At 33.0% G+C, this 15,516-nt stretch overlaps 1 protein-coding gene across 2 annotated transcripts; it reads left to right on the top strand.

Annotated features, from left to right (window-relative positions):
* Nucleotides 1-3,083: 3,083 nt before the first annotated feature.
* On the top strand, nucleotides 3,084-15,191 carry LOC126655375 (ultraviolet-B receptor UVR8). Of its 2 annotated transcripts, none has more exons than XR_007633007.2 (12): nucleotides 3,084-3,362; nucleotides 3,432-3,618; nucleotides 3,690-3,836; nucleotides 5,006-5,087; nucleotides 5,868-6,023; nucleotides 7,775-7,948; nucleotides 11,623-11,694; nucleotides 12,143-12,214; nucleotides 12,370-12,488; nucleotides 14,206-14,313; nucleotides 14,421-14,473; nucleotides 14,955-15,039. XR_007633007.2 is itself a non-coding variant. In XM_050349538.2 (12 exons), the coding sequence occupies exons 1-12, from the start codon at nucleotides 3,272-3,274 to the stop codon at nucleotides 15,027-15,029; spliced, it is 1,314 nt and encodes a 437-aa protein (XP_050205495.1). In that variant the 5' UTR covers nucleotides 3,086-3,271; the 3' UTR covers nucleotides 15,030-15,191. The 2 variants fall into 2 exon arrangements, 1 of the variants encoding a protein (XP_050205495.1); XM_050349538.2 differs by having other exon boundaries at nucleotides 3,086-3,362; nucleotides 14,228-14,313; nucleotides 14,955-15,191.
* The last annotated feature ends 325 nt before the right edge of the window (nucleotides 15,192-15,516 follow it).

The following is a 15,516-nucleotide window of genomic DNA, read 5'->3' as shown; positions in this document are numbered from 1 at the left end:
ACCCCAAATAGAGATGAATGTTTTGATGCATTTTTTATAATTACCGTACACTCAAAATTCCTTCATCTAAGATTCCGATCTCGACTAGTGTCACGTTTAAGTCAAACACTGTTTGTCTTGATCATATGACATCATCTCTCCGTTCTTATTCTTAATAAATATGACTTCCACTAGAAACAACTTTCTAATTAAGTCATATACACCTGCGCATGTTTTATCATCCATCAAGAACAATTCGAGATAGCATAAAATTTTATCTTCGTTCATTCGGAGTGATGAATCCTCTCTAGGTTAAACCCCTATCTCCATATACAAGATCTAAAGATAAAGAGTATCAAACTCTAATCACCTATTTACAAGATAGTTTCACCGCAAGTCAAAGAGCATATGTACAATTATGAACGAGATGACATTAAATTAGCTTTGATGAAATACCATGTGTAAGTCATCTAGCATCACTTGTTTGACTTACTCAACCCCTTGAGTGTCCACATGTTTAATCTGATTCCCACCAAGTAGTATGAGACTCACTACTTCCTATAATTAGTAACCCTTTACTAATAAGGAAAATTAACAAAGGTGACGATCTTTCCGGGATAATGTGATGCCCTTATTCGTAGGATCCCATTGATCTTGAACGGAAAATTAGATCACTTATATAATAGAATCTGTCATTCATATTTTTAACACCTTAAGAACAGATTCTATCACAATGTGATAAGGACAATATGTAATAAATAAACATTTAGTTTAAATAAAACATATATGCCATTACCATTGGGATTTGTTTATACAAGTATACAGACATAATGTCCTTAGGACACATACTACTAACATGCACATTAAAGTTTATGGCATAGTTTTATATTGTGTTTAACATTTAATTGTAAATGCACTATCTCAACTAGCGTAGTTTGACCCGTGGATTTAAACTTTTCAGGATCAAGTATTCGGTGAGTATGTCTTGCAACTTGCGTTCTCGGAAGATGTTTTGGTTGTCTAGGAGTCTGTGCATAAGAAGTTTGACTTCTAGAAGATCTGCAAATAATAGATAGCAGTCTTCCGCTTTTGACTCTTAATGTTTTGTAAAAACTCTAATGTTTAAATTGTACCATATTTATTACTTATCGCTTTAGTTTAAATATACCATCTTTTGAAAATTGTTTCATAAGATAAAAGTGGATATTGATTAAGGCTTTCTACAGGTTCCGGAGCAACCACTCTCGTTCCCTAGCCCTAGTCACGACTCGCGAAATTAGGCTGTGACAGTATGCCTTTTCTAAATTTTAATGTGCGAACAATCACAAGATATGACTACTAAGGGAGAAATTCTTACCAAAATAATATGGATCATGTGATCATTATGGAAAGCGAAGAGCATATTAATCTTCCAAGAAGAGGACAACAACCTAGTGGCAGTCAAATGAACTCATGACTGATTTTTCCTTGTCAACACAAGGGAGAACTCAACATACGGTGCCTTTGAACTTGGAAGGGATTGAAACTTTAAAACTGCAGTTGATCACCTCCTTCGAAAATTGGCATAAAGATCAACTTTGATGGGGCTTATGACGTAGAGTTGCACTTTAGAGTTGGGGCATGTGTAGCAAGAAACTATCGGGGTAGAGTTGTCTCCTCAATCACAAAGTGTTTCTTTAATGTGACATCTCCAACAATGGTGGAAGAGTTTGCATTGCGAGAGGCCATTCTGTTAGATGACAGAAATCAACCTCCTAATCCTGTGTTCGTAGGGGACGCGAATGGTATCATAGATGCATTGAGTTCTAATATACTAACAAACCTGGAATGCAAAGTCATCATACAAGATTGTAGAACGTTATATGCCTAAACTCTCATTGCTGTAATTTTAACTTCGTTAGGAGAAATTATAATTAGGTGGCACATATGGTGGCCAAGAAATTCGACTAAGATAATGAATTTTATAATAATTTTCTGGCTCAAATGGTGTGGATAGATTCGAGAATTTTATGGTCGTTTTATCAATGAAGATTTTGATCTTTCCGACAAAAAAAGAAAAAAGGATCATTTATACCCTTAAGGTTTAGGCTGAAGATCAAGTAAGCCCTAAACGTCCGGAATGATTCAAATATGCCCCTAACATTTTAAAAAAGTGAACAACCAGAACCCCGATTTTGTCAACTAGACCCTTAACGTCTCATTTATGCCTCTAAATCGGGGCCTGGTTGTTCACTTTTTAAGACATTAAGGGTATATATGAACCTTTTTGAACGTTGAAGGCTTACTTGATCCTGGAGTCAATTTTTAAGGATATGAATGACCTTTTTCCCACAAAAAATGATGGTAAGAAAACAATAAAGCGTAAATAATTGGAATAAAAAGGGTTTTACTATATACCGTCCCTATTTACTAGGTACCGACCCTCCAAATTACCTCCTTGTCCTTTTGACCAAAACATAATAATTTTTCCTCTCAATGTCATTCGAATTTTGAAACTATAATGGCCGATTACGATTCCAATTCATAGGGAGACGAGTATTAAGATTCCGGAAAAACTCCCGAGGTAAATTTTTCCAATCAATTTTTTTGCATTCAATTTTTTTAATTTCTTTCACATATTTCCACGGAGACATTTCTAGAATTCGTCTCCCCTTCAGGTAATATATTTCCGTATTTCGTCTCCCTTAGGGTGGGGAGACGTTTCTTGGAATGTCTCCCTCTCACAGGAGACAAATCCTGGAAAAACGTCTTCCCCATAGGGGAGACATGTCCTAGAAATGTCTCCCTTGTGGGGGAAACGTTTCTAAATTTCGTTTTCTCTGAGGGGGAGCCATTTCCCTATTTCGTCTCTTTTGAGGGGAAGACGTATCCTGAAAACGTTCGTATGGAAAAAATCAAAGAAAAAATTTAAAATTGAAATGAAAATTTTTCAATGGCTCTATCGCCTAAATGCAACTATTTGAATATGAGTTTTAAAATTAAGATAAGGTAAAAGAATATTTAAATAAAATAAAGGCGGTACCTAATAATTTAAGGGCAGTATTTAATAATCCGCAGTAAAAATGAGAAGGAAAGTGGTATAGAGTGAATGTGGAATAAAAGATGATGGGAATGAGGAGCATGTGGAGGAGAGGGGGATAAAAAAGAAAAGAAAAAGATGGGCCCTTAGCGCCATCAATGGCTCTATCACCTAACTGCGTAAACTTGTAATAATGTTTTAATTGAAGTAATCTCTCCACTCATTTAACCTCCTTATATGTAGTTGTAGATATAAAGAATCACAGCAATATCAATGGCAGATGAAGAAGCAATCGAAGTTAGTGGTCCTGTTCGTCGCGTTCTTCTCATCTCCGCCGGTGCTAGCCATTCCGTGGCGCTGCTCTGTATGCCTTAGTTACTGTCAATTCTTTTTATTTGAAGATTTTCTTGTGAATTTGAAACAATTTGTGCAGCTGGAAACATTGTTTGCTCATGGGGACGAGGGGAGGATGGGCAGTTAGGGCACGGTGATGCTGAGGATCGACTTTCTCCCACACAACTCAGTACATTGGATGGTGTTCACATTGTATCTGTTGTCTGTGGTGCTGATCATACCATTGCATATTCTCAGTCGTGCTCCGATGTTTATAGCTGGGGATGGTTTGTGCTGATGTTTTTAGTTGTGTTTTTCTTTGTTTGTACCTGCTTAACAAGATTGATATTTTGTGCAGGGGTGACTTTGGGAGGCTGGGTCATGGTAATTCCAGCGATTTGTTTACTCCTCAACCAATTAAACAATTACATGGCCTCAAGATCAAGCAAATTGCTTGCGGGGACAGCCATTGTTTAGCAGTCACAATGGAAGGCCTGGTGCAAAGGTTATTACTTTCTATTCTCATTATTTCTTTTACTTGCTTTACCAAGACATCTAGGATCAGATCAAGATATTACTCTAGGGTACTCCACCATCAAACCTCTAAAACCTTTATCCTTCGAGAAGCATTTATAACTATCTTATCCACAACAGAATGAGATAATATTTCATTTTTCTGGAAGTGCAAGTTTTCCTCTTAGTTTGAATGCATAAGAGTTTTTACAAAGACATAAATACAAACACCTGAGTGAGGCAAATCCCAAGGCACCTACTTGAAAAGGGATAAGCTGGAGAACAATCAAAACACCAAAACCCGCCATCTGCCTTATGGAACAATTGGAATGAACCCAATTAAGATGCGAAACTTATAGTTCTGTGATCTTAATTTCAGTAAGTTGCAAAAACTTGAATTCTCTAGCAGAAAATGCTGTTAACAGAGGCATAGATTCAAAACAGAAACAAACTAGGAGTTTGGAGGTAGACGAAGGCTTGAAAATAATTATCATTTCCTTTATGGAGAATTACCCGTTCTGCTATTAGTCATACACCCCTATAGTTGTTAATTGTGCAAGGCACATCAAAGGAGCCAAGGGGTCATAGAGCCTTGCCTCGCAAAGGGTGCACTTCCAAAATTAAGGTATGAAGGGACAAATGGAAAGTCATGGAAAAGTAATAGAAGTCATGACATCATAGCGTATCATTAAGTTTTCCAAGTTATAATTTAAAATTAAAAACACCATGCTCATTTTCAAGAGATTTTAGCGTAATCATATTTCTTAAGCCACAAAGGGAACCATCTTAGTAGCGCACTGTGGTAGCATTGGAAATCAACTGTATTACTATTTTATATTGCTTGCCAAAGTTGTCCTATTTACCGTATCATTATGAAATTGTCAGTTCTCTGGTGGCATAGCATGCTTACTGATAATAAACGATTTGTTGGAGCTGCTTTCGTTGTTGATTTAAAGTGACGTTTTGCTATAATTTCTATAAACAAAGCTTCAAGCGTCGTTTTGATCGATTCTATTGTATACATCGGTTAATTGTTTTCCTTTTCCTTTTCTACTTTGGAAGCTACTCACTAGTTTACTAAATTCTTAGTAGCATGCTTCCTTGGTTATATATCTTGGGAAATGTTCTACTGCTTGAGGTCTTTTTCCTTTCTTCTTGAAGCTGGGGGCGGAATCAAAATGGCCAGCTTGGTCTTGGCACTATTGAAGACTCTCTCGTGCCTCAGAAAATTCAAGCTTTCCAGGTAATTTTATAATCACCTATTTTAAAAGAAGTTTGTGCTGTGTAGATTCTTTTTCTTTTTGTTTCTCTCTCTCTTTCCATTGATATATGGTAGTTTAGGACTCGTTGAAACAACAAAAAAGCTACTAGCCTTTCTTTTAGCACCTTACCAAGGGCTGTGTTTACGTCAACTCATTTGGCTTTAAGACTTAACTGAGTGATGTAGTGGTGGGATAAATACTTATAAACTTGTCAGACGTGTTTATCACAAGCATGCATGCTCTGACCGATTCTGTATATTTATTAGGAAGGTTAAATTGTTCATTGTTAATTAGTGAGGTTTGTTCCTTAATAGATCTAGCAACTGTCAAAACTACTGTCAAAACTGCGCATGGTGGGAAAACAAAATGATTTATTTCTTGGGCATTGAAAAATAAGTATAAGTAGGAGAGAAGGTCTATTACATTGTGTTCGTGTTCCCAATATGTATGTGATTGGTTGGGCAGAATAAAGGAGAAAGTGGGGGGTGATCCAGTCTAATAAAATCTTGGTTCTGCGTAATTTCTTTGGAAACTAAGTAAACTTTCTGACAATGTTGAAAGGTTTCCATATTTTTGCTTCTTTCATGAGAAGTAGTGAAAACAATTATGACGACTACAATACAGATTCAAGTTAAGATGGTGAGTGGCTTTGTAAACAAGAGATATTATTAATCTATTGCCATAGGCAGTTAATAATTAATTGAGTGAGATATTTTGTTGCTATGATTGCTGTACTGAAATTTATTTATTGTCCCGAGCAGGGAGTCCGGATCAAAATGGTTGCTGCTGGTGCTGAACATACTGCAGCTATCTCAGAAGATGGAGATTTATATGGATGGGGTTGGGGCAGATATGGAAATTTAGGCCTGGGTGACAGAAAGGATCGGTTGGTACCTGAGAAAGTATCTCTCTCTAATGTATGTCTTCAAACTGGTTATATAATATCTTTACCAGATATACTATTATCACAACCTTCAAATGATTAAGGAGCCCTAATATTATGCATATATTTGGGTCTAAAATTTTATTCTGTTACTCCTTATCATTTACTTTTGCTTGATTTACTATAAATTCAATCATTTAACTTCTTTGATTATTGTATATTAACAATTATCATGAAATTCTAAAGTATTAAAATTGCATATAAATAATTTACTTTCGGTGGATCTCACTACAAGGTCTAATAACTATATGACTTAGGGTCAATACAGACACCAAATGAATGGAACTTTTACGTAATTAAGTTCATATAATACTGTTAGTCCGGTGCATAATTAAACAAACCTTTCGGCTGATAAATTTTATCTAGACCAAACCGAACTGCCATATTCATTGGACACTATAGTTTATTTCTTTTGACCAACCCAACTGCCACTCATTAACTAATTGTATAATCGCGAGTTAGTTACAGTTAATATTCGATATGGTCCAATATATTGCACTTTGTACTTTATGTTATTTGACTGTACCTGTTGGCTTTCTCAGACCTAGTTTTAAACTTCACTGCCATTTCTGCGCAGTTATGATGATTTTGAATAATCCAGAAAATAATATGTTAGTTTCTTTTCTTAGATATCCCAATAATCATCTAACTATTTTCTAGATTGTAATAGAAGGTTTATCAGGGAAATCTATAAAATTTGGTAAAATATCAGTATCGTGGATAGGGAACTATGCTAGCGACCTACCTAACTTTATTTTAGAAATTTCAGAATCAATGATTGGACCATGCAAACGAGAAAGACCTTTTCTTGGATAAAGAATTACTCATTCCATTTCGGTATCGCTCATGATATATATAATAACCTGGGCATCTATTTCAAATGCATATCCATTTTTTCACAGAAATGTTATGAAAATCCACGCGAAGCAACTGGCCGTATTGTATGTGCCAATTGTCAGAAGTTCCACATCTTGAATTCTCTATCCTGATGGATTTGTTCCTTCTTTTCCACTTTGTGCTCTCTTACAAACAGAAATAGTTTAGGTTAAAAGCTGTCATGTGGAGTTATCTCATGCTAAATATCCTAATTTGTCATAAAGTAAAGATATTTCAACGATTATTGCAACCTTTTATTTTTTGTGTCCCGTACTTTGTTTAAAAATTCAATCGAGTCTCTTGCAACCTTAAAGAACAAAATTGACTGCGAGTGAGTACAAAATGCTAAAAGTTAGATACAGAGGTAACATTTTCCTTGGATGAATGTGCGTACGAAATTACCTGCCTCTATTTGAATGTATCATCATTTAACTTTGTTCCTTTTTCTGAATCGGATAGGTAGTGAAAATAGCTACTTCAATTTGTGCACGTACGCCCATAAATTTGTTATGGGCATTGAGCTCACTCTTGAAATTTTGCATTCCTTACATCTGATACAGTTCACTTTTTAAGAAATGGAAATTATGTTGCAACTGAAATTAGTATCATATGATTTCTCATTTGTTTTATATCCAGATTACTATTATAACAGCTATAGTTGGATTAAACTTTCAATTTGAATTGTAATCATGGTAATGCAATAAGATAAAAATAAAAAATAAGTTTGAAGAAAATTTCTGAACTTTACAATTTTGGGTGGTTGCTCTTTATTCAAATTTCCCAGTATTCTCCAGTTACTGTGCCCGTTTTTCCTTAAAGATTATTTTGATGTTGTGATGGAATATCTAGGAAGAGAAGATGGTTATGGTTGCTTGTGGATGGCGGCATACGATTTCTGTTTCTTCTTCAGGTGGATTATACACTTATGGATGGAGTAAATATGGTCAACTAGGGCATGGGGACTTTGCAGATCACCTTATTCCTCATCAGCTAGAAGCATTGGCGGGCAGTTCTATATCTCAGGTAACCTTTCTCTTAGCAGTAATATGATACACGTACAGACAAGATTGAGTTCCAAGATCTTATTTAAATTAACAATTTTCTTGTCAAACTTCATAGTTTCTCCCCCAAGTTTAAAGTATTTTATTGTACTGTAATTATTCTGTTCTTTAGTGGCACTTTGCACAACCTTCTTCAAAACAAATCAATTTTCTTCACTGAAAATAATTTGGCTCGAAGATAATTATTATTGGAACAGATTGGGCTAGTTTAGATTAGATTTAGTATTCCATAAATGACTCTTTGGAATTTTGACCTAATAAGTATCTTCCTTGTGTAGTTTCTGGTTGGTTATGTATTTCACAAGACTTTTGTCGTCCCTATCTTGTTTCTATACTAATAACATTAGATGTCCCCAGGACCTAGGGAAGCCATTCCCCTTTATATATACTTAATGGTGCATCCCAGTGGCTTAATTAACTGTCGAATTGGAATCTTAATTCTTAAGTTTTATTATTGAGCTATCTATTTCTTGAGAGAACTCAATATCGTTTTACTTCAATTTAATTTGGGATGCTGTCCTGTTTATTTAACTAGACTAAATTATTTGGCCATATCATATGTTATTGGGTGATGTTATCAAGAATGTAATATCACAAGAAAACATCAGCATATAGACCACAATATAGATTCTATTAATTTTGAGCTAGTTTTCTCTCTCAAAATCCATATACAATCCACAATTGATTATAACTCTAGTTTTTTCCGGATCTGAAAAATCTCTTGAAGCCTTAAAATCTACCATATTCCTTAATTTGAGCTTTCAATGCTATAAGCAACTTTTTGTGGATTGAAATCAAGAATGAATTTTGACGTGAGTTTTGCATTTTAGCCGGCTACTGCTAACATTAATAAATTCTTTTATTTGTAAGACTATCGTTTCTTTTCGGTATTCTTTAGAAATAAAACAACTTATTCTGGGTTCATTGATTTTGGTTAATTTCCTTATTTTTCAAAAGCTGATTACAATTCAGTCAACACATTAAGTTGCACCTTATTTTCAAGAATTTATTTACTAGAAGCTATGTTTCACAGAATCATGAAGGTTCAACAAACACAAATGAGACATATCCTAAAAGAAAGTTGTGAAGCTTTAAGCTTTTCTTAAAGGGTTTATTACTAAAGACCTCTTGCAGTTAGGTCAAACTAACTAAGGCCCCCTAACTTTTGAAAAATCAAAATTCTCCCTCCCCGATGTTTGATTAAAACTACTACCCCCTTCGTCAATTAACTCCGTCAGTTGACTTGGTCAAATAATTGGATTGTTATAATTAAAATTCTGCTTGGTATGTGAACATATTTTTCTTTCATTAAAGTTCATAAAAGCATAAAAAATTAATTAAGTTTTTAATTTTTTTTAAATGTTTTGTAAAATTATATGATTGTTTTCTTATTGTAAATTAGCATACTCTTTAATATAAGCCTTATCACTCGGCATCCTTTCAAAAACGCCAATTGTGACCTTATTTCGATATGTATATTTTAATGAATAAAGGGTCAACGCGGCCCTCGAACTCGTGTCTCTAGGTTAAATAAGTCACTTAAAATAAGAGTTTGGGATGTAATTGACTTAAAAAGTTAAAAATGACCTATTTGACCCCGAAACAGAAGTTTGAAGATCTAATTGACTAAACACTATAAGTTCGTCATAAATGAAAAAATTAATAAATATGCCTAATTTGCTACAATGAACATGTACTTATCAAAATTAAGTCAAAATTGACGTTTTTGAAATGTTGGGCCATCAATAAAAAAAAAAATTCAAAAGGTTGGGTCTTTTAGAGTGATTTGGCCTTTAAAAAATTATTATTTTTTTAAAATTTACTAAACACTAATTTTAAAATTTATAATAAATCTATAAATAATTTTGTTATTTTTTTATTTAATGAAATTATTTTAATAAATATTTACGTTTTATTTTTCAAAATTTATTTGACTTTATATGATTTTATGGATTTTTTGAAAAAGAAAAAGTTTAGGTATCAAAATAAACTTTATTTGAAAAACTTTGATTTTTCAAAAGTTAGGGACTTAATTACTTCGAACTAATCTTAGATCTATTTTTTTTAATAATTATCCCTTTCTTAAATTGATGAATAAACTATATCAGAAATTAGCCAGCTTGTATGAGTGTTTTAAGAGACAAGTTTCGTATTACATACTATGCACATTGCTCGTAACGTGATGTGGCAATTTATATAATAATTAAATTCATTATAATTATATCAATTTCATTTTTTATAATCAATATTAAATTAATTAGAGTTTTTTTATGAAATAAATATAATACTTCAAGTTATTAATTTTTAAAATTAATTGACGTCAACAACATTTATTTAAAATTTATTTTAGGTATACCAATGTTTTTTATATATAAATACTCAAAAATTAGTTAGAGTTTTTGTTGGATTAGGAAATATTTTTGTGAGTTGGATTAAGACTATTCAATTATTTTGATTTTGTTTTTGAGAAATATTAATTATTTGATTATTATGCTAATAATTAAAGTAGTAGTAAGTGTAATATTATTTTAATTAAATTTGTTATATTTATGCTAATATCTGTTAAAATTATGATCAATGTTAGATTAGTTAGTGTTTATCCTAAAAAACAATTCGTTAGAGTTTTTTTTGGATTAGATAAAATTTTATGAGTTGGTTTACATTTATTATAATAATATATTTGTGATTTATTTATAATCAATATTAATAGACTTTTTGTTAGGTTAGAAAATATCTTATGAGTTAGATTAAATTTATTATAATTATATCATTATATCATTGCAATTTTATTTATAGTCAAAATTAAATTAGTTGGAGATTAATTAGAATTTGTGTTGGATTAAGACATATCTTATGAGTTGGTTTAAGACATATCTTATGAGTTGGATTAAGATTATTTAATTTATTGATTAATTATATTAATAGTTGAAATAATATTAAGGGTATTAAGTAAAAGTGCATGTCCCCTTCTGTGCTTTTGTACATAGAATATAGTATAGAAGTATAAATTGTATGTGCCTCTAATGCACGGAAGGTCTTATGTTCTTTAACATCATTGTCAGTTGTCATTAAGATTGTTGTTCCAGTCTGTAAATTCTATATACGTTCTCAATGTACATTGCTTCCCCACTTAGATGGCTGAGGAGTCTATTGTAGTTAGTCTTTCATGTATCTTTTAGTTGTACTATATCCTTTTGATATTATATTCATCACTTGAATCCATGCTGTCTAAACAAAGGAGTCAGTGTCCTGTTGTCTCAAGGTTCATTCATCCTCTTTTCGATATGACATTCATTTTCATATTTTCTCTAATTTATGTTTTTGTTGTTGATGTTAGTAACCTGGCGTGGAGATGGTAGCTACACTTACTATTATGCTTATTGTGCTTGCTTTTGAAATCCTTTATTTGTTTGGAAATTTAGCAGAATCAGCTCCAACACAAAAAAGAAAATAAAAAAGGAATAATTGGAATTCACACACATAGTCTTTGCTATTAAAATGTAATGCTTGATTTTCAAATACTTTTAAATGTTCATGTATCTGAAATTTCGAATACATATTGACATATGACTAATCTTATTTTCTAAAAGTACTATTATCTTAACATATCATGTTTAGTTTTATTTTTCTTTGTAGATATCAGGCGGTTGGAGACACACTATGGCAGTCACTTCAGATGGAAAACTTTATGGCTGGGGTTGGAATAAGGTTTTAAATTTCCATTTGTTTATTTAGGGAAATAATTTAAAGTATAAATTGTTTGTAGCATTTAAGTCAATCTTATGCTGATTTAATCGGTGAAACATGGGTCATACAGAGAGTCATATTGGGATGTCATATTGGCAATTTAAAAGTTTAAAGTTTTCATCTCAGTTCAACTAAACCTTATCCCAGGTTGATTTAACCGGTTGTTTGAGTTCTATGATCTATCTTTACTCCAGAAGTTCAAAAGAGATAAAAGAAGGGATAAAAGGAGAGAAAGGAAGACCGTACTTTCGTTTTGGTCATGGAAACATGATGAACCATTTACATTTACATATATTTTCTTGTATATAGTCCTTTACATGTTAGCATTATATATCAACATTTTTAATTAGCCGTCTGTTTTGCTATTTATTAAATTTTATCTCTCTGTTTTGTTGTGTTTCATGTACAGTTTGGACAGGTTGGAGTTGGTGACAATGTAGACCACTGCTCTCCAGTGCAAGTTAAATTTCCCCATGAGCAGGCACATACTTGTCACTGTAGCTCAGAATTTAGATAGTTGATGACTGATTTTCAGTTCTCTAGGCACTTCCTTCTTTTTGATTTTTTATTTTTTGAGAAGGTTGTTCTCTGTCTGACAGTTCAATGTTACGTGCATATTTATCTGGCACTAAGCAGAAAGTAACTCGAATCTCATGCGGCTGGAGGCATACACTTGCTGTTACAGAAAATCAAAATGTTTTTTCCTGGGGAAGAGGTACAAATGGACAGCTTGGGAACGGGGAGTCTACTGACCGGTAATAGCGTAGACATATTTATTTTACATGCGTATTGTTAAACTTTTCTCTTCTGGTAGATTCTATTCTTTGCCTCAAAGATAGCTTTTGTTACATTTTTTATCTTTATTTTTGGGGGCTTTTGAAGGGTACAGTTCAGGGGATGGTAGTACCATGAAATTATAAAATTTCTGGGGATGGAAATCTAGGTGATAATTAGATTGTGGATTATCAACCCAATTGACAAAATATTTCAAATAATCACCTCCTCTTTTAGAAACTACTTGATAATCAATTACATCTTCCATTTGTTCCTTGAGAAGAGGAACAGGTAGTCTAGCTATAACTTCATCATTAGGCTCATGATCATCTTCGTATCCACGATACAAAGTTAAATCTTGTATGTTGAAAATGTTGCTGATATTCATGTTGTTAAAAAGCTCAAGAACATGGGCGTTGAAATTGATTTTCTTCAAAACCTTGAAAGGACCAATTTTTATTGAATGAAGCTTCTTGTGAGCACACCTTTAGGGAGTCATAAAGGTTTGATTCTAACCATAACCATATCACCTTCTTAGCTTCTTGTAGTTCTGCGAATCTTATTTTTAATCAGCATTTCATTGTTTTCATTTCATGTGTGCTTGTAGACCTGGCAATTTTAGACACGACACGATTAAATGATACGACACGACACGAAGTTAAACGGGTTTGGGTTTGATGTAAATGAGTTTGGGTCATAATCGGGTCAACCCGTTTATGACACGGCTAATTTCGTGTTTAAATGGGTGATACACGCCTAACCCGTTTAAACACGGTTAATTAGTTTTAATTAAATATTATTTATTTTTATAATTTAAATGTTATTAAATTCTTAATTTTAATTAAATTATTTATATTATATACAATCAAAATAGTATTTATTTTAAAATTTAGTGATAATTCTTTTAATATTATATTAAATAAATTAAAAAGGTAGTTAAATAATTAAACGGGTTTAAACGTGCCAGTTTAAACGGGTTGATACATTGACACGTTTAGATAAACATGTTTATACGTGTCGTGTCGTGTAACACATGTAATATCCGTGTCGTGTTTGGGTTTTGTATATCAAACCCGATTAATAATCGTGTCGTGTTCGTGTTTAGGCTAATCGTGTTCGTGTCTAAACGGGTTTGACCCGTTTATGACCCGCAGACACGAATTGCCAGGTCTACGTGCTTGTCCTGAATTTTGTGCTTATATAACTTTATCTCCTATGCATAAGCTCCTCTTTTTCTTATACACGTGTTTTTTTAATTCGCTATACAGTTTTCTTTTCCACACCTGTTGCTTAGAAAGAAATACCGAGGAGCTAAGCTGCAAATATTCTTTTAACTCAAGCCACTTAAATTGTTTTGTACATTGGTAAACCTAAGATAGGACTAAATATGGATTGTACAACTGCATGTCAAAACGTTGGACCAACTATATTCAGAAGGTACGTATTTGGGGACAACGAATGAACAATAAATGATGCATGAGGTTTGCCACACTGCAAGCCTTTTCTCAGGACTGTATGTCTGACATGGACGATAAAGATGTGCCTAATGGTACAGAGTTGGGGGCTGTTTGCCTAGATTATTGAGTGCACAAAAACACATCCATTAAGAAGTTATGGCTCACGAAAATCACATAATCTATCAGTTGCATTGTGTTGTTGAATAAATTGCCTAATGTTTTGTAACGTTCAATAAATCAGCTACATTTATTTGGTTTCAAAGGAATGTACCAGTGATAATAGAAGCTTTAAGTGTCGATGGGTCTGGGGGCCAACAGATAGAATCCTCGATGGTTGATCCATCATCAGGTGTTTGCTCTATCCTTGTATTACTCTTCTTTGATATTGTAGTGTCAGAAATTTTCTGTATTTTGGGATATTATCATCTTAATCTTACGTGATGCTTCCCTTAACAGGGAAAACCTGGGTGTCGCCATCAGAGAGATATGCTGTTGTTCCTGACGAATCTGTAAGCATCACGTTTCTGTTTCTTGTCATCATCTAAGTTCATCGAGATTTAACATTCATGTGTGTATGACAATAAGTTGAAGATTTGAATCATGAGTTAAGGAAATAGTGATTGTTCATGAGAATGATATTACAATTTGTTGAAGAGTGGAAAACGTGTTTCTCTTTACTATCATATCTATCGGTCCTTTATTTTGTTTGTAGAAATTCTTGACCTCTACTTTTATGCATTGAAAGTTTTTACTCCCTCTGTCTCAAATTGATAGGCACTAATCAAAGTTTCTTAGTCCCAAATTATAGACAATCATGGCTTATCAATTTGGTATGGAGAGAGTATTAGTTTTGGTTCTTTCCTAGAGTTTGGAGGAACCTGAGACAAAAAAACAAAAAATAAATTAGCAGAAATGTTTTTCACCTTCATAATAAGAACGCCAATGTAGTCGAAAGGTACATTTACTAAAGTCTTTTAACTGCTGTTTCAGGCACAAACAGCCGCTTCAGGGAAGGGGAGTGATTTAAGTGTTCCTGAGGGGGATGCCAAGCGCATACGAGTTTAATTTCCGCTGCCAAATCCTGATACGTAATCTGGTCTCTATATGTAAATTAATACCTTGTTGACACTTTTGCCTTCTGCACATGTACAACGTTAAAGAGAGATGTCAATTTCTATTTGCTAGTTTATTTTTCTTTTCAATGCTAATATTCTTATGCCTTCCCCATTCTTTGGTCCTTTCACATTCTAATTTTGCATTGTCTATCTGTATGCTTGCATCATAGTGAGGGTTGGTGGTCGTCGGAGTCTCCATTGAAAAGTTATTATTTATTATAGACTCTAGTCGTAAGCCTGTGCATTTGCACGGAATCAAATTAATATTTAATTGATTTTATTAATTTTATAAAAAATCAATACATTTTTTTTTCATTTTATATTATATATATTTTTATGTTGATTTTTTAATATTGCAACGTTTCTTATTTTCTCGTGAATTTGTCTACATTTACTTATTGTTATGAATTATGGACTAAGTACAATTTTTAAACATG

The sequence above is a fragment of the Mercurialis annua genome, linkage group LG7, assembly GCF_937616625.2.
Source record: "Mercurialis annua linkage group LG7, ddMerAnnu1.2, whole genome shotgun sequence".
Classification (NCBI taxonomy): Eukaryota; Viridiplantae; Streptophyta; class Magnoliopsida; order Malpighiales; family Euphorbiaceae; genus Mercurialis; species Mercurialis annua.
The sequence above is the reverse complement of the archived record's forward strand: the minus strand, read 5'-3'. Positions and strand labels throughout refer to the sequence as shown.

Coding starts and splice junctions, on each gene's coding strand:
- LOC126655375 (XM_050349538.2), top strand. CDS start 3,272: ATGGCAGATGAAGAAGCAATCGAAGTTAGTGGTCCTGTTCGTCGCGTT. Junction 3,837..5,005: donor ATGGAAGGCCTGGTGCAAAG/GTTATTACTTTC, acceptor TTCTTCTTGAAG/CTGGGGGCGGAATCAAAATG. Junction 14,314..14,420: donor GATGGTTGATCCATCATCAG/GTGTTTGCTCTA, acceptor TTCCCTTAACAG/GGAAAACCTGGGTGTCGCCA.